This window comes from Nannospalax galili, unplaced genomic scaffold (genome assembly GCF_000622305.1).
Source record: "Nannospalax galili isolate Female #2095 unplaced genomic scaffold, S.galili_v1.0 scaffold206, whole genome shotgun sequence".
Lineage (NCBI taxonomy): Eukaryota > Metazoa > Chordata > Mammalia > Rodentia > Spalacidae > Nannospalax > Nannospalax galili.
In genome coordinates this window covers 5,167,412-5,187,852 of record NW_008358101.1, presented here as the reverse complement: position 1 = coordinate 5,187,852, position 20,441 = coordinate 5,167,412, and the positions used below count along the sequence as shown (strand labels likewise).

The following is a 20,441-nucleotide window of genomic DNA, read 5'->3' as shown; positions in this document are numbered from 1 at the left end:
TAGTTCCAGCTGGCCTGGAACTCACTATGTAGACCAGGCTGGCCTTGAACTCACAGAGATCTGCCTGCCTCTGCCCCCAGAGTGCTGGGCTTAAAGGCCTACCCCACCACACCCGGCTTCTAGTATCACTTTTATATAAGATGTATTATTATTTTCAATAAAGCCTCCTTGGTAAATATATTTTAGATATTAGGAAACTTTTAATATGGTTTTGGTGTTAGAAAACTTGTAAAGCAATTTTATTATTTATTAAACATTTATTCATTCCTTTATAAATATTTATTGAGCACAAATTGTGTGTTTGGCTATTTCTAGTAGGTGATTTTAAGGTACAAGAAAAGCAACAAAGAAATAGAAATAGGAAAAAATGATAAAATGAATGCCTTGGTACTATATTCTATTTTAAATAATAACATCTAGTGTCACAAAATATGCTTTCTCTGTGTGCATATATTACACATTTGTATGTATGTATTCACACAACCTGAGATAGTCAACTTTTACAATTAGGGAAATCAATTATTAAGCAGTGAACACGGGCCTTCCTCGATTTTTGAGTTTCTCACTGAAATCTTTAATATTTTTCCTCACTGCTTCTCTGAGAACTGAAATTAACTTCACACATTCACAGCTTAATAAAATGTTTCATTCAATCACATTTCAGAATAGAGAACAAAGTTGAATCTATACATACTCAGGTTGCTTCAGAAATCATAGAGATGATTTTTCAACTTAGTCATTAATGCAAGAGCTCGTCCCTGTTCTGGACAGTAATCAGAATTCTATCTGTATAGTGTAAGTTAACAATCCTACTGTTTCAGCAGCAGCCCCCTTGGAATCAGAAAGACAATGATTCAGTTTGCCAAATAAACACGTGCCACTTTTAAGAGTGCTTTTAGAATTAAAGGTTTTCAGTTACAATAGTCCTTACAAATATGTAAAGCGAAATCAATAATTTGTTAATTTATTAAAAAAGTCATTTCTTCTAAATCTATGTTTATCACTTACAAAGGGACACACAAAACAAACTTGGCTTGGTGCACAAAATAATGATGTGTGAAAATAAACACTGTGAGTCTAACAAAACTTCAGTTTTCTGATGAGCTTATCTTCTTTTTTGACCTCATTGTCTTGGATGATGAAATCATAGCTTTTTGATTCATCATCAGGAACCTTTGTAAACCTGCACACCTCATTTCATCCATGATAAGAGCCACTGTTTCTTGATTAAAGCCTGCTGTATGCCACATAATCTAGTTAAATCATGATAAACATTACTTCATGTACTTGAGGAAGCAAAAGTTATTTCCCTGTTTAATGGATGAAGAGACTGAGTTGCAGAAAGACAAACTAATATGCTAAAGACACATACACATTTAGTGAACTGCAGAGCTTTGACTTCAAATCCTTCACTTAAAAAATGTTTACGTTACTAGCAGCGGGACTCACTTTCTGTACCTAGTACTCATCCGATTATCTTATTCTTACTTGGTTAATCTAGACAGAATAACTGAAGAACTGGTTTCCTTTCCAGCTATGTGTGGTAGACTCATAAGAATAGCTGTGTGAAAGTGAAAGGATTCTGTCAAATGGTACAGGAAGCACAGTGTCTATGCTAACTAAGTTCAGGACTGCCTTTTTAAGGATGCTTTAGAAACTAATCTGTAATGTAGAAGAGTCCTAAGTAAAAAGTGATCCCATGTCAGGAAGGTCTCTCTACTGATGCAGTTCTATTGCAGCTCTAAGGTTTGATATAAACATTATCAATTATTATAATTGATAAAAGTACTTGGATTATCTTACTTTATATTCATTACATAAATTATAAAAACAAAAAGTTCTTAAAATCATCACCAATAGGTGATCAAATACCATGGCTGTTAAATAATATCATAAAATATCTTTTAAAAGTGAATAATTATAAGAATAAACTTTGAATAAAGTTACAATTTACCAGAAAGGAGAGTACCATAATCCTTTTATAAGAAAAGACAAAAGGAGAAATCAAAGGTATTAATATTTCACTCAAATTTCTACAAATTCTTACAATGAGGTGGTAATGCAACTTTAAGAAGCTAATACAAATTTACATATGAAATGTTTGTTGATATAATAGTACAATTAGGGTAGCTTCTTTTATAAATTTTATAATTGGTAAGAATGTTCAACTGAAAATCCTGAATAACTGTCCTAGAAAATTATATTTAAAATGTCAAAGGAATGAAGAGAATAGTGTTTGGGAAGTGACTATTTTTTTCTGGTCTATACAACTAATTAAAGAAAAAAATACTATTTTTACTCTATTAAGGATTACTAGTTTCAATTTGTCCCAAATTGACATTGTTTTCAGTTTAATTCCTGTCATTTGTGATGAAAAGTTGAAGGGTTTTGAAATCTCTTATCTCAGGATGACTATTTTAAATCTAGTCTTAAATTTTAGCTGACCAGCAGGTAATATGTACATCTCTATTTTATTAATGCCTCTTTTATTACCCCTAGATATTTGCCATATCACATTAGAGAAACTTTTGAATGACGGAATCTACCAGACACATTAGAACATCAAAAGCAAAGTTCAGGGCACAGTTCACTGTAGTCAGACAATCTGGACCTGGACTACAGGAGTTACCGGTAAAGAACCTTCAAAATCCACCAATGGCAGCTTACCCGGCTCTGTGTTTGAGCTTTTTATCTAGGATCCCATCTCTGGAAACAAGCTTATTAAATACCAAAATGCCAATCACCATGTTGACCTGTCAAACAGAAACAAAGTTGACCTTTCAATAATATTACAGGAAATCAGGTCCCTGTTCTGAAAACAGCCTTAAACTACTGAAAAGGTGTATGACTGTGAGAGCCGTGATATGAAAGATGTCTCAAAGGCATAACGAACAATTTAACAGTGGTGCATGCTTAGGTTTTAAGGTCCATTAAGCACATTTAATTTCCATGGTTTGCAGTTTAACATGGGGAAATTAACCTTCAATTACCTAATTTTTAAATTGTACCAAACTATACCAACCTGGCATCGTTGTCTCTGCAGTAACTTTGAATAAAATAATTGGATAACTGAGTTTTCTCCTATATTGAAAAGTCAAAAGATTTTAAATCTCCCAGTTAGAGGCTTAGCTGAGACTTGGCAGGGAAAGGTGTTTAGGATTTGCCACTGCCCCCAGCAGGGGAGACGGAGTGGTAAAATCCTCATGCTCTCTGGCTGCTCTCTCCTGGAGTGGGAGACTTCCGATGTACTGTACTTTTCTAGAAGGAAGGGAAAGCCTATTCAAATCTCTAGATCCCCTCAGGGGATGGACCCTGGCACTAATTCTTAAAATAGACTCTAGTGAGTACTCATCAATTCCTTTCTAAGACTTACTCTTACTCAAATGGCCTTTTGCATAATACAGCTGACATGAAATCAGTAAGAAAATGTTCTCTTTCAAGTAAAATTGTAAGGAGTTGCAGAGGCAGATACCCAGTGGTAGAGATTATTCTGATGAATGACCATGGTATAAAGGAAACCAGCCCAATGACAGAACGAAGACAAGCAAAGTATTTTCTCCTTTTAACTTTTTTTTGCCCTTCATGATCACAAGGCAATAATCTTTTGCAATCCATTCTCCTCTGCCAAAAAGTGAGGAGTGAAATTTGTCTACTTGCTGATATGAAGATCCAAAATGCATCTGTTAAATGGGGACTTACTTAGGAGGTATCTCTTGCCATAGTTTCTGGGCAAAATATTGTTTAATCACAAGAATGTGTATCAAACTTCATTTGAACTTAGAAAAAAGTCTGGATGGTCTATGGATTCTATTAATCTACAACTTAGCTATACGGGACTTTAACCAAAATAAAGTCTTTATGTTGGTATTTCAGCTACAGACATACTCGTTTCTTCATTTTAAGGTTATATGTGCATTAACTTGTAGCTTAGGGGATTAACTGAATTGATTCAATAAAAATCCAATGCAACAGAGAAAAGTGTTTCTGATAGTTTTTATTCTCCCATGCTCTTCTCTAATACTCATATTTTGAGTACATTTTTCTCTTTCTTTTTTATGAATAATGGGCAATTTCTGTTCCTGTTACAGCTTAAAGAAAGGGAACAGTCTTGAAAGGAAGAAAGACTCAGAGTTATTAAAAAAGATGTCATCAGCTTCCAAATTATTGAATGAATCATTTAAGAAACTGAAAGGTAATTATGGAACTGATAGTCTAATTGCAGTGATATAAATCTTTGCATTTAATTTAGATCATTTCTTTCCTCCTAAATTTTCTTCAAAGATTAATAATGATGGAACAATGAGAGAGACAGAGAGAGAGGGATACAAAATTGGTAGAAATTTTTGCATGTTATAATTTTAAAACCTAGAAATTATTTTGTGATAACAAAAATAAAACCTATATAAACAATATCTATTGGCAGTTTTTAACTGGGGTTCATTTTGATCCTCAGGGAACATCAGAAATGTCTGGGGATGTTTTTAATTATAACTGGAGGATGTTGTCAATATGTGGTAGGCAGAGGAAGGGATGCTACCCAACATACTAGAATGCACAGGACAGCCCCTGAAGCAAAGAAATATCCACTCTAAAATGTTCATAACATTGAGGTTGAAAAGGTCTGCGAATTGTGTGTGTGTGTGTGTGTATGTGTGTGTGTAGTATATTGTATAAATATATGTATGTATAGAAATATGTAATGATGATAGACAGATGAAGGGCAGTCTTGAAGAAATCTCCCTATTCATATCTAAATATATTGTACAAAATAATACAGAGATGAAATGATAATGAAGGATAAGTTTCTATATATGGAACAGCAGGAATTTATTGAAATTTATTTAAACTTCTTCACATATCTAGAATCACTATATGAGGAATTCCATGCTGCCAAGATTAATAATCTTTAGTGCTTAAAACTGAATATTTTAGGGTAATACAATATTGAAATAAATTGATATTGAAATCAAAGTTATGGTTAATTGAGCTATATCACAATAAATACTTTATCAAAATTGGCACACTAGTTGAACTAATGTAACCTTATTTTGTTAAGAAGTCAAATAAGTGAATTTCATTGTTTACCAGGACAACAGCAGCTGCAGGCCCAACAAAAGCGTAGAGCAGTCCTCCTTCAAGAGAGAGCCAGCAGCTGAAAATAGCATTAGATAAAAACTAACAAAAATTAGTCATATGTATTAGACCACTGAACAGTGACACAGCTTAGACTAGACATTTGGCCTTGGAATGTTGGCACATTTCAAAGATTTATAACTTAAAAAAACTTCTAGAGGATCTAGAAAAAGCAAGATTAAGCTTTCCTTGATTATAAAACACTACATGCCTTTCACTGAACAGAAACTCCATTCTAAGGCTTTGCCTTTAGACAGTTAAATGACTTAGACAAATTATTCTTATAGTGCAGTTTTTACATTTGTTTTCATAGTAAAGCAATTATTACTTTAAAAAAATGCTGCTTTATCTCCCTGGCAGATGTTTTCAAGGAGACTTTCAAATAAGAACAGCGTGTTTGGAAAATCTTAGGTGTGCTTTTTACCTGCTTTTCCTTGAGGGCACTGAGATTGGGAAAAAACTGGTTTAAAAGGTATGAAGCAGGAAATGAATAATCTACATTTGCATGGTTTTTCCCCTTTAATCTTACTGTTTTCCAGACTACTGAGAAAATTCACTAAAATACGACTTTGAATTAAAATAAGTGCAGCTGTGTTTATACCATGTACTAACTTCACCAAGAGATGTAGGCTTGCATGGATGGAGATGCGAGAATGCATTGGTTAAAACGTTCATTCTCTGAATCAAAAGGAAATGAAGAGGCCAGAGGCCTCAGCACTGCAGATTCTGCAGAATGGCACATCTGTGTACTCTTGATCCAGAGAGTGAACATGAGATGTGTGAGGGATTATATCTTCACTGCTCATGTGCAGCGTGCCATCCCTTCATGCAGCTGTTTCTCTGAGGTTTGCCCCAGTCATTATCTTAATCCATAAGGTCAGTGAGCTGCCTTCAACAGTAACAAAGTGAAGCAGACAGTGCTCTGTATCTGTTCTAACAATAATCTACTCTAACAACTCTAATAATGTAGATTATTCATTTCGTGCACTGATATCTTTTAAACCAGTTTTTCACGGTTCCATGAAACTCCCAAGAAAACTATACCCTTAATATCATGAATGTGACTCTATAAATTATACCTTAATTTAAAACTTCACCTAGTAGTTTAATATGCATCCCGAAACACCAGCATATACATTCACAAATACAGGTGCATTTATTTAAAATTAAGATCAATACATGACTTGTAATATCTTTGGCTTTATAAACTTGAAAGTAGGAACCATAATATCCTTAATCTTATTTCTTACAGATTCCTAATAAGGTACCTTTCAAATACCTGATTTATATCAAAGTAGTTATGTTAATGGAAAAACTAATACATTAAAGTAATAGTGCTGTAGTAAGCAGTACTCTGAAATATATGCTATTAGAAATTTATTTCTAATAGTGGTTATATAAAAAAGCAAGCGGTCCAATGACAGGAGCTCTTCCAACTTTAGTGTCCTGGGCACAGGCAGATGCAGTGATGGCTTTTGATGTACTTTCAATTTGGATGAGCCCAACAGGTAGCCTAACAGTGATTGCTAACTAAAACTTGAAAACAGTGAAATAGAATGCCACACTTCAAAATGTATGCATCTTATAGTATGCATACACATTCCCCACTTCTCAGCTGCTTTCTCTGCTTGAGAGCAGGTGTAGTGCAACATGAAAGTACATTTTTAAATCTTTGTTATAAATTGCTTTGTAGGCTTTTTCCCTTTATAAATTTCTTCCAAAGTCTAGGTGTTTTCTAATATAGAATCTGGCGCCGCTGACCTGTAAATTTTAATATGTATCATCATAAAACAGCAACAAAATGTAAATTATCATAACAAATCTTAGTTGTTGATAATAAATATAATCATCAAAGATACTAGAAGTTGAGGGCAGAATTTCATCTTAAAAGATAGCATCAAGATTTCACCAGTTCTAACAAAAATGATCTAAGATCAAACACTCATAGTATATACTAAAATATATTAACAAGATAATATGCTGGTTTTACAAAGAACTGGAAATGGAAATGAGGATTCTGCATAGTGCTGCATTTTTTCTTAACTTTTGTATATATAAACCTCCCTACATCACTATTCAGTGATGCAGTAGTTGTTACCATTGTTAAAGACTGGATGATGAAACAAATACAGTCAACAGACAACACAAGTGAAGCCTGTCTTATAACTTGCTTAATTATAGACATGAGTTATCAATGTGGATGGACTTACTAGTGATCTGTGCCATATCCTTTCGTCCTGGTGAAGCCTACTGATGTGGCCACTACTAAAGCTGGTAAACCTACAAGAAAAGCAAGGTCACACCTCATGTTCAGCTTCAGCCACTGTGCATTGTGACCTAAGAAATATCTGTACAAACTCCAGATGCCCAAATCAGAGCAACTACCTTTGGGAGAATTACCTCACAAAGTGTGTTACAAACTTTCTCTCAAGTGCAAAAATATGAGAGAGAATACCTGGGTCTCTAAACTAGCCCATTTGATGTTGCTAGGTTACCACTGAATTTGACATAGTTTTAAAGGAAGTAATAACAGAGATTTAGTATGCCTTTTAAGTTATTTTTTTCTCTAGGGGTTTACACTGTTATAAAGGAAATTTATAGTTATAAAATAACAAAGTTAAAAAACTGGATGTCCTGGTGTAATGGACTGCCAGAGAGAAACAGAACATCTGCGTGGCCACATATTGATCCATATCAAGTTGCACATATAATAAGACACAAAAAATAAATTTTATCACTTTATGTGTTCTTTTTAACTTACTTAAAACAATAAGGATGCAGGAAAGGGGAATTCAATTATCTGATTCTAAACAAACTTTGACCTTATAATTTCTTTTTATACTGTGTCTGTGTATGTATGTGTGTGAGCATATATGTGCATGTCTGTGTTTGCATACATGTATGCGTATGCATATATGTTGTGTTTGTTGGTATGTTTACATGTGTTTATGTGTGTGTTTGTGAGTGTGTGTGTGTTTATTTGGTCATGCATTCTTTCCAAGATTATAACTACTTTTTTGGGTTAAGACGAACCTCAGTTAACCGTCCTCCTGCATCCCCTCTGTCTAAACTCACTCTCCTTACCCTAGCCCATCTTTCCTGCTATTCTTTTTCTTCAGGTATCCTTCTCTAGTGACATTATGTTTACAAGGTTTAAAGACAAGAACTATGGAAAGCATCTCAGAGAGTCACCATGTTTTTAAATTATTGTTCGTAATTGTACGTGTGTAATATAAATTACACATCTAATCCTCTTTGCCTCCTCCTCATCCTTCATCCTGCATCCTGTGTGTTGTTGCCTATAGACTGAGTTCATTAGAAGAAAAGTCTCTACTACATAATAACTAAAGGATTAGACATCTTCATATCATACAATTTGGACTTAATTTTTTTCTATATTCATAATGGCATATTTTCTGTATTGAAATTCTGGGTAACCTGTTGCAACTCAGAGCACATTAGTAAATTTGGAGGCAAGCTGCAAATCCCTTTCTCGAGAGCTTTAAAAACAGGGTTAAAGATATAAAGATATATAAGGTAGCTGTTGATAACAGGCATGGAACTCACTCTTTAAGAAATAACTTCTCCATGCATTCTTTCTTCCTTGTTCTATGGTCCTTCACAATAAAAATCTTCCTGGGTTCAGTACTGCCTTAATTTTAGAATGTCTTTGTCATAGAATCTAGACAAAGGTCTTTTGGAACTCTAAGTAGGCCATATTCTTCAACTCTCCATTTGCTTTCATAAAAATCCCTAATACATCAGCTAAATATGATGCACCCTTGCTGAAACCTGACTGATAATCTTTAATTTGTCTTGATCCTATTTTTCAGAACGAATTATTCTGGTACTGCAATAAATCCACTTGTAATTTCCCAGGTTACTTCTAACTCCCTATTCTAATCTTCAGATGGTTACCTCCAGGTTACACAAATGTGGTGTGTGTGTGTGTGTGTGTGTGTGTGTGTGTGTGTGTGTGTGTTGCTTGGGAGCTTTGGTTTAAAATTCTTTAGTTATCTCCATGTGGGAATTTTAAATACATAACATGAAAAAACTGAGTTGTTTTTTCAAAAAGCTAGCTTTTTAAACGTTAAATGTGCTTTCATTAGAATTAGCCCAGTGAGATGTATAGATCTTGAGATGTCTTTGTTATGAAGTCAATAGAGAAACTTCCCCAATTATGATGGGTATAGAACAAACTATTTCTCAATCTGGCAGCAATTCTATGTTTCTACATTTGTGTTTGTTTGTTTGTTTGAGACAAGGTCTTCTTGTAATCCCAGCTGGCCTAGAGCTTGCTGTGTAGACTAGCAGGTTGAACTTGATCTAATAGATCAGCCGCCCTCTGCCTCCTGAGTGCTGGGATTAAAGGTGTCCACTACCACTCCAGGCACTGTGTTTCTGCTTTTGAGGAAACCACTGACTACATTTCAACTTTCATTGATTTACTTAATGGCTTTGTTCGTGTGACAAGAACAGCTTTATTCTTTAATAGTTTCAGGATATTGGAGGATACAGTTCGTAATGTTTTCCTAGTGTTGGTTACATGCCTGGTGAACCATCATGATTTGAGGACCAGAACAATTTAAAGTAATTTGCATTTTCAGAAAATATTAGCAGGGCATACATTATTTTCTGGCTGTAGATAGCTCAGGTCTCAACGTACAACATGTAGTTTATTGGGTGTTAGCTCGCTAGCTAAATGGTTATTCAGTGATTACTCCTTTACAAAGTACCAAATGCACAAATGTTCAGAAAATGGCCCTCCTCATGCCCTCCTACTTTGTGTTTCAAATTAACACAAAGTAACCTGGGAATAATTCCTTTCTATAGTTTTATAAGGCAGTTAATGTCATTTTTGCAAAAGTATGAAAAAATACATTAATATGCTTACCCCATCCAAGGCACAAAAAGCGTTTCCTTATGAGTCGTGTCCTAATTTTTCCAGTTACAGCCATATATGACTGCCACGCTTCAGTCAGAACCCAACAGAATGAAGCCAGGAAGAAAAAATGCAAAAATGCAGTGGTGGTTGTGCAAATACTCTGTGGAAACAACAAAAAAGAAAGTTCATGCTCAACCTGGGTGGTGTCCCATGCATCTGTCAGAGGATTGCTCATTTCTCCCCCTGCCTCCATTCCTTCTTCCTGTACTCCGTCCTCTCCTCCCTTCCTCCCTTCTCACATGAGGTCCCTCTGTGTAATTCAATCAGCCTCAGAAATGTGATCCTCCTGCCTCAGCCCCCTGAGTTATACGATTATAAGTATCTGTCACTACCTCACACTTCTGCCTGATTTTACTTCAGCTATCTAAACTTTCTCAATGCTAGAAAAATTATTACCTAAAATAGAAACTTATCATTTTTTATACTTACACCAGGTCTAGCACACACAGACACACAGGCACACAGGCACACACACACAGATACACACAGACACACACACACGTCCTGAATCTAACATACACAAAAGTGCTCTTATTCCATTTGTATTTTAAGTTTCTTTTATGAGAAGAACCCAGACTATAAATTTAAACTCAAGGGAAATTATAGTGTTAGTTGATTTTAATCTTTAAATATAATTATGGGAATGGTCCTTTCTTTAATCAAAGTTACAAGCATCATGTAGAATTATTTTGGCTATATTCTTTATCTTTCTTTTTTAACCAAGAATTCTTTGTTGCTTTATCTGTGTTGATATTAAGATTGTACTGGCAAGCTCAACAGTCTTTCAAAAGGGAAAAAAGTCTATTGGCTTTTATATGTGTACAATATTCAAAATATAAGAGCAAAGTACAAACTGAGGCCTGAGTAATAGCTTAGAACAAAGATACATATATTGTAAACTATTAAATACTTGTATTTGTTGTTATATTACATTGCATGTCTTAATCAAGTAATTTTGAAAAGCTAATCTAATCGTTGGCAGTACCCTGCCATGATTTCATAGGTATTTTTCTTCATGGAATTTAGTCATTCTAAATGTGTTCGTCATTAGCTGTGCCTTGCCTGCAAAAACCAGCAGCTCCAAGTTAGTAAAGGCTGTTGCTATTTTTCCCTATTGGTATGATTTCTTTGAGTACACCTGGTGTAAAGCAAGTCTTTATAAACCAGAATTAGCAGCAGAATGAGTATCTTCCTTAGTCTTTCTTTTTGTCCAGAAATTGAAATAGGCCAAAAAAAAAAAAAGATGTTAGGTATCTAACTAGATATTAGAAGACTTGAAGAACTTGAGTTGGACTCCTTCCTCATCTGAATTGACTATAAAACCAAAATATGGAACTGCTAGACTGTAACTATTGGTGAGAGGGATACAACCTGTATCTTTGGTCCTGGGAGGAGATAGGACATTCTAACCTCTCTCACTAATAATTGGTTCCAAGGAGCCCTAACCTTATAAGATTACTATCTAACAATAGGCTTTTTGATAAAGAAAAAGATGAGTTATATTCACTCCTGTAAGAGTTGATCAAAATGGACCTGTCAGTTACATGGACAGCAAAATACCAACCCCCCCCCCAAGGAAAGCTGTCTGTTTCAGAGATCTTAAAACTAATACAAAACATTCCTAAAATGTAAACTGGCACATTGGTCTCTCTGACCATTGTCCACTCTCACACCTTGTGAGTGTTCTATACAATAGTTATTTGAACTGTTGCCCACTCTAATCCCTGGAAGGTTTGTTTTTCTCTTTGCTCTGTAATAAATGTGCCTGTCTTCTACACTACATGTAGAATTCTTTCCATACATTATAAGCACTGGGGAGTCAAGAGGATGTCAGAGCAAGAGCTGAGTGATAACAGACACAACTGAAAATAAAATAAAATATTCAAAACCAAGAAATAGAAGTATAACCCCCCATCTTCCCATGTCCAAATCATTCCAATGTGAAAGCACAAGCTTTTTGGACTCTAAATTTTTTTCACACCAATTAGTCCTATTAATTATTTATTCTATTGAAATTCACTAGATGCTAATTAGTTTTCAAATTCTTTTACTCTTAGGCAAAGAACGTTATCATGGTGATCCATGCAGGTTTTTGCAGTGATAAGAGATAGAGAAGCTGATTAGCACTGAGCTCTGCAGGAAGCACGTGATCACTCCATCACAAGTATTCTCGTTATCATTTTATACAGTGCTTTAAATGGTGTTACTGTTTTCCAGCATAGGCTTCCTTATTTCATGTAGTACTTACATCTACTTAGTACTAACGTTTACAAAGATGATACCTTTCAATATGATAAAGTCAGGCACTTTAAAGTGTTCTTTCACAACTCTTCTTGTCTTAGAAGAAATTGTTGCTTAACCACTCATGGCTTCTTCTATAACTAACATATTGTGAGTTTTCTAGGTTAAGGTTTAAAAACACGCACGTTGACTGCTTTACTCATTCCTGATAGGTCATCCATAATTTGAATTTGAAAGATAAATTTTCCCAGTCAATTTTCAAAGACTAGTTACACTTTCTATTTCGATTCTCCATGCACCCTGACCAGCTATATTCTCTCTTCTCATGTCGTTCTCATTCCTGCCTTAAGCTTAGACACCCTTCTTCCCATCCCCACTGAGACCATCCTAAATCAGACCCCACTCATTCACCGTGTCTTGATTCCCCAGAACCCTGACCAGGTACATCCTCTCTGTCTACATTGCCCCAACCCATGCCTTGGTCTTAGGCCCCCTCCTGTTCATCCTGCCTGAGACTTCCAGACTACTCTGGTAAGTCAGCCCCCACCCATTGTGTCCCCTGCACCCTGACCAGTTACACACTCTCTTCATACCCTGTCCCCAATGAATTTCATTTTATTTTACCAATTTTTCTGAGCACTGGGATTAAAGGAGTGTGCCACCATACCTGTCCACTTTTTAAGCCATCAGTAAAAGATGTAAATATGTTGAGATTTTAGACTCTTTATGGTAAGTACACTGAAATTTTAAAGAAATCATGAAATTTTTGATATCTGAATGGAAAATTTTTTTTAAAATTTGCTTTCTCTATTTTGTGTTACTTTGGGACTTCCTGACCCACAGTTCAGTACAAATTGAAGTAGATATAATTTGAGGCTACTTAGGTTTATTTTAATAAATCATATCTCTCTGTACAATATGGACACAGTCTGTGTGAGAGAGTCAAACTAAGGAGTTATGGCCTGTTTTACAGTATTCCACTGCATTCAGAGGAGTATTTGGATGCTTTGAATCTGCTCCAAGTTCAGTCTTAAAACTGAACAAGAGATTTGAACATGTGGGTTAAATGGTTTTAATGTCAAAAAGTAGCTTTATATTAAGAGCACAGAAAAATCTATGATTCTGAGAAATAGAGAAGGCAATTATATTTTCCTTAATTGCCACATGAAAAAAGGGTGTAAATCCCACAGTTGATACAATGGAATACATCCTGGTTTTCTGTTCACAACTTATATACACTGTTAAAATAGCACAATTTTTTTTGAGAGAGGGTCTTTCTATAGCCCCAGCTGAGCTGGAACTTACTAAGTAGACCCCAGTCTCACAGAAATGGCCCTGCCTTTGCCTCTTAAGTGCTGAGATTAAAGGCATGCACCACCATGCCCTGATAATAATAGAACTTTTTGTGGGTGCCTTTTTGAGACAGGGTCTCCCTGTAGCAACAGTTGCCTGTAACTCACTAGATAGACCAGACTGGCCTTGATCTCACAGAGAACCACCTGCTCCTGCCTCCCAGGTTCTGGAATTAAAGGCATGCATCATCATGCCCATCGAATAGTATAACTTTTAAACAGCAGTTTTTATAAATAGAAAATTTTAAGTGACCTCCATTATTTTCCACAAACATATCAATTTTCATAGGAATCATTCTAATGTTCTGGGCCTAGGTTTCTTTGATCTCTTCTCCCATATAACACACATTGCATATCAGCAACCCCTAAAAATCTAGCATTCTTTTCATCCCCTCAGTACTGGGGTACTTCCCACTGATAAACCTCAAAGTCTGATTTATCTCTTTCTAAAATAGTTTCTTATCTTTTTTATAGATCATATTTTTATTGAGCTTTTAAAATTAAACATTTCCCATTGAAATCTAGACCTCCTCCCCCAGCTATGTGCCCCCCATTCTCTACCAAATCCTATGCATTCTGCCGTACATGTTAAGTCCTATTCATTCAAGTGTTTGTACCCTTCAGTGTAAATGTGTCCACTGGAGTCTAGTCATCTCATGCAGTGGTCATATGTAAATCATACTCTCCTTCACCCAGCAGCAATCAGTCTCAAATAGTTCTCAGTCTAGTGCTGGCTTGCCACCTATTTCTCACCTCCCCTTTGGGCCCTTGTTTAATTGAGCTGACATGGGTCCTGTGCTCGACACCACCACTGCAACAGGCTCACATGAGCAAGCCTCCAGTGGCTTGGAAACCTCCATTTGTCCAATTCATTTAATGATGTGACCAATCACCAAAACTTCTGATCTCAAAGCTCTTCCTTTGCAATGTCTCTCAATAATTTCTTGACTCCCATTATGGCCAGATTCCCACATATCACAATTCCAATTGTAAGGCTCACTAGCACCTCAAGTTCATCATTGGATTTTGTTTTCTTCCCTTTCTAAGACCTGCTCTGATTTCTTCAGTTGTCACAGCTGATGAGTGTGACTTAAAAATACTACAAAACTCCAAAAGAAATCTACTTTGGTAAACTGAGATCTGTTTTTGTTGAGAATTCTGATATATAACTTTACACCTAATTCTTTGGAATAATAGAAAAAAAATTCTTAAAAAAACTGAGAAAAATGCCTCTGAGGGACCAGAGGCAATCAACATTCATATAAAAAAAATCTAAAAGCAGATGAGAGTAGATTGAATATGGATACCTCAGTCTCACACTTGGTATTGGGAGCAGGGATGAAGACATGGGGAATAGGAAAAGGGTGACAATAGGTAAATTGCACTTAAGTTCTAAAATCTGTTTGATAGTACTGATAGAAGGAAGAAAAAATAAATTGAGAGAAAGATAGCACTTAAAGAAATATTGTAGCACATTTCAGGACTAGCTTGTGTTGCTCTGCTTGCCTCCTGACTGGCATGGTAAGGTAGCCAGAAACTTGCCCATCCCACTGCCATGAACAGACATTCTAGATGTGCTTGCCCATCTTGTTCACAGGACCAGCCTGTAATCACTCCTATCCCTCCAATCAAAAATCATTTGAAAAATCCAAAAGATGACCAGGTAACTCTATATTAGATCTGAAATCACCCAACAAAAACAGAATCAAAGGCCCACTCTATAAAAGCAAGCTAGAATTTTCTATCAGAGACAGAACCAACAAAAGAAGTCCATATGCTCAGGTCCTATCACAAAAACACAAACAATATGAAAAGTCAAGACAACAGAAGGAGAAGAATCCTGTGTCAATGGAAGACCAGATCTGTAACAGGATTACAGAAGAAAACCTCTCTAAATGAAGGAAAGACTACCTATACAGAAACAAGAAGTACACAGAACACCAAATAGACAGGACCAGAAAAGAAACTTACCATGGCATATTGTAGTAAAAACACTAAATATACAGAACAAGGGGAGGGTATTAAAAGCTGCAAGAGAAAAACCACAAGTCACATACAAAGAAAAATCAGAATAACAGATGACTTCTCAATGGAAACTTTAAAAGCAAGAAAAACCTGCAGCAATAAACTCCAAGTTCTGAAAGACCACAGAAGCCTACCCAGACTACCTTTCTCAGCAAAAATTATCTGTCATAGTTGAAGGAGAAAGAAAAAACTTCCCATGATATAAAAGACTGAAAGAATTCTTATCCAACCAGCCCTACAGAGAATACTGGAAGCAATACTAAAGACTGAGGAAACAATTAAACATAGTCAAGAGGATACAGAAAGAAAATAAATGAGTTATAATTTCAGAAACACAAAATAGACTAAAAATTAAATGACAGTAATAAACACACATCTTTAAACATTAATGCTCTCAACTCACCAATCAAAAGACACAGGTTAGATGAATGGATTACAAAGCAAAATTCATCTTTTTGTTGCCTAAAAGAAACTCATCTTGCCTTCAAAGACAGGTAGCACCTTAGAGTGAAAAGATGGAAAGAGTATTCCAATCAAATGGGAATAAGAAACAGGCAGGTGTTGCTATCCTAATAAGTAACAAAATAGACTTCCAAACTAAAATCAGTCAGAAGTGATAAAGATACTTTATCCTAAGCAAGTGAACAATTGACAAAGAAGACATTACAATAGTAAACATACATGCACCAAATTCTAGTGTACTGACTTTCATAAAAATAGTACTATTGAACTTCAAGACACAGATTAACTACAACTCAGGAACAGTAAGATATTCATACTCTACTTTCTCTTATAGACAAGTCATCAAAAATCAAACAAACAAACAAACAGGGGCTGGAGAAATGGCTCAGTGGTTAAGAGTACTGGCTGCTTTTGCAGAGGATCTGGGTTCAGTTCTCAGCACCCATATGGCAGCTGACAACCATCTGTAACTCCAGTTCTGGGCAATCCAATGCCATCTTCTGACCTCTAAGGGCATTGTACAACATGACTATACTTATATACACACAGGCAGTACACTCATACACATAAAAATAAAATATTTTAAAAAACATAGAAGCATATGAATTAAAGGATATCATACATAATTTGGATCTAGCACACATCTATAGAATATTCCACCCAAACATCAAAGAGTAAACATATTACTCAGCAGCATGAACGTTTCTCTAAAATAGACCATGTACTAAGACACAAAATAAATCTCAACAAATGCAGAACATTTTAATTAAGTCCATGCATCCTTTCTGACCACAGTGCAATAAAGCTTAAAATCAATAGCAAAAGAATCTAAAGCATCTCCAGTAAATACACAAACTCAAGGAGATTAAAAAACAAACAACTGAATGGTGATTAGATCAAAGAAGAAGTCAAGGAAGAAAAAAAAGTTACTGGAATTAAATGAAAATGAAAACAAAAATAAAACAAAAACTCTGGGATATATTAAAATCATTTCTAAGAGGGAGATTTACAGCTCTAAGTATCTACATTAAAAAAATAAATAACTTGATTCTACTTAGCATTCTGGAAAAAAAGCAAAACATTTCAAACCCAAATCCAGGAGATAGTAAAAATATTAATAATTAGAGCAGAAATCAACAAAATAGAAACAAAGAAAGCAATATAGTGAATCAACAAATCTCAAAGCTGGTTCTCTGACAAGTGAAACGTGATTGACAGACTCTTCATTCAGTTCACCAAAAGAAAGAAAGAGCAGATCCAAATCAGCAAAATCAGAGCTGATCAGGGAACCATCACAACAGACACTAAAGAAATCTAAAACATTATAAGGAAATACTTTAAAAACGTATAATCCATTAAATTACAAAACCAAAAAATATGAATACATTTGTAAAGTCAAACAAGCCACTGAAGTTAAATTAAGAAGAGATCAACAAAACAGACCCATAACAAATAAGGAGATTGAAACAGTAATATAAAGCATTCTAGTTAAAACTGACAAGGTTCAGATGGATTCACAATTCTGCCAGACCTTCAAAGACTTACCACCAAAATTCTTAAATTATTCAAGAAAGAAAGAAAGAAAGAAAGAACAAAATAAAAGAAACAGAGGGAACACTTCCAAATCTACTAGAAAGTCAGTATTAGTCCAATACCAAAACCAGGTAAACAAAATAAGAACAGCAATAAAACAAATAACGGACTAATATCCCTGATAAACATGAAGAAAAATTCCCAATAAGATACTTACAAACCAAATACAGGCATATGTAAAAAAAAAAAATCATCCACCGTGATCAAGGTGATTTTATTCCAAAAATACAGTGATCGTTCAAAATACATGAGTCAATAAATATAATAAGTAAATCACATAAAAACACTTTTTTTTTTTTTTTGGTCTTTTTGAGACAAGGTCTCCCTATAGCCCCAGCTGTCCTGGAACTCACTATGTAGACCAGGCTGACTTTGAACTCACAGAGATCTGCCCGCTTCTGCCTCCTGAGTGCTGGGATTAAAGGCATGCGCCACCACGCCCGACTATAAAAATACTTTTATACACGGTATAATAGATGCAGAAAACATCTTTGACAAAATCCAATATTCCCTTATGATAAAAGTCCTAGAGAAAATAGGACTGGAGGGAACATATCACCACATAATAAAGGCTATACATTACAAACCTATAGCTAGAATCATTTTAAATGGAGAAAAACTTAAAGCATTCCATTTAAAAGTAAAAACAAGATCGGGCTATTGACTATCCCTACTCTTTTTCAATACAGTACTTGAGACCTTAGCCAGAGCAGTAATATAAGAGAAAGAAATTAAAGGTCTACTAATTGAAAAAGTCAAATTATTCCTTGGAGAGGATATGATATTATATATAAGAGATCCCAAGATTTTCACATAAAACTTCTCATAATGATCATTTAGTGAAGTGGCAGGATACAAAATAAACTTGCAGCAATCAGTAGTCTTTTTATATAACAATAACAAGGAGGAAGAAAAAGATCATACATACATTCCCATTCACAACAGCCTTAAAACAAGGATTTAGGAATGAATCTAACCCAAGAAGGTGAAAGACCTCTAAAATGAAAACTTTAAATCTCTAAAGAAAGAGATTGAAGAAGGCACAGAAATAGGAGAAAAAAAAATCTGAAATTTATATGGAAGCAAAAAAGGCCCCAGAAAACTAAAACAATCCTAAGCAAAAATAATGCTTCGGGGACCACCATACCAGATTTCAAGGTATATTATATTCCTATAGTAATAAATACAGTGTGGCACTAGCAGAAAAAGAGACAAGTAGATCAATGCAACAAAACAGAAAAGCCAAAGATTAGTGCATGAAATTACAGTCACCTGATATTTGACAAAGATGCCAAAATAGCACACTGGGGTAAAGACAGCATCTTCAACAACTGATGCAGAAAAACTGGGTGTCAACATGTAGAAGAATGAAATTAGACCCCATATTCTATCACCCTGCACAAAAATCAAATTAAATTGATCAAAGACATCATTGTGAAAGCTGAAATCCTGAAATTGTTAGAGGAAAACATAGTACCCAACAAGATGTAGGTGCAGCAAAAGTTTCTGTGCTAAAAAGGAACAATCGTGTGAAGAGGAAACCCACAGAGTGGGAGAAAATCTTTGCAGCTATGTACCTGATAGAGGGTTAATTTCTAAAAGTGCGAAGAAATTTAAAAAAAAATCAGAAAACAAATGACCTGATTTTAAAAAATGGACTGTAGAGTTGAACAGAGAGTTTTCAAAAGAAGAAATAAAAATGGCTAAGAAATATCTTTTAAAATGTTCTACATCCTTAGCAAATAGGGATATGCAAAATAAAATTATTTCAAGAGTCTTTCTGAAAGGAACAATATATTCTAAAATGAAATGGAAATCTTTTTTAAAGGTTAAAAACTCATTCAATTTTATGTCAGGGCTTATACTGAGTTCAATATTGTATAGCTGTATTAATTCAACTGTGAACTTAGAAACTTGCACTCATTTAATTTTATGACTTATAGGGTTTATACTGCATACAATATTGTATGACTGTAATAATTCAACTGTAAACCTAAAAATTTACAGCCAATTTTGAAGGAGATGCATCTTAGCTCAGAAAATTGATATTGAATATGTCAATGCTGTTGTAAAGAAATGCTTCTTCTAGGTATGTGGTTATTAAATAAATAATTAAAAAATATATATGTAAGGAAAAAAACATTTTAAAAAATTATTTCAAGATTCCGACTTACTCCAAACAGAGGGATAAGATCAATAAAACAACTGACAACAAATGCTGGCCAAGATTTAGGGAAAAGGGAATCCTCATTTAATGCTGGTAAGATTACAAACTGGTACAGCCGCTATGGAAATCAGTGTGGAGAGTTCTCAAAAAAACTAAAAATAGTTCTACTATGTATTTATCCTCATATTCACAGGTAAGTGTCACTCTCAACACTCATCAAAAAAGCTTCTTTTTCCATCTTGGCCAAGAACTCGACTGAAGGCATCGCCTGTCTGGCTTTGCTGTTTGTCAAGTAACTTTTAGTTATATATATATGTGTGCTCTTATGAAATTATATGGCCCCTTTAATCTTTGGTTATACTTCCCTTTGGGGTGTTTAAGGACATACCATTGGACCAGATAAACTGATTTGTTTTTACTCTTGAGGTCGTTAGAGGATCTGTTCCTCAGGGGTCCCATGGGGTTGGGAGGAGCCCCTGGCTCCTTTCTTTTGCCAGTTCCATCTATGTGAAGATAAGTCAAA

The 20,441-nt window shown here is 35.0% G+C and overlaps 1 protein-coding gene across 1 annotated transcript in view; it reads right to left on the bottom strand.

The window, feature by feature from the left end:
* Positions 1-20,441, bottom strand: part of Adgrb3 (adhesion G protein-coupled receptor B3) — a gene marked incomplete in the record, with an annotated part of 857,756 nt that overhangs the window by 54,359 nt on the left and 782,956 nt on the right. Inside the window, 4 exon segments of the mRNA XM_008856279.3 lie at positions 2,668-2,753; positions 5,086-5,152; positions 7,344-7,413; positions 10,028-10,178. Of these exon segments, the coding sequence (XP_008854501.1) occupies positions 2,668-2,753; positions 5,086-5,152; positions 7,344-7,413; positions 10,028-10,178 (374 nt within the window).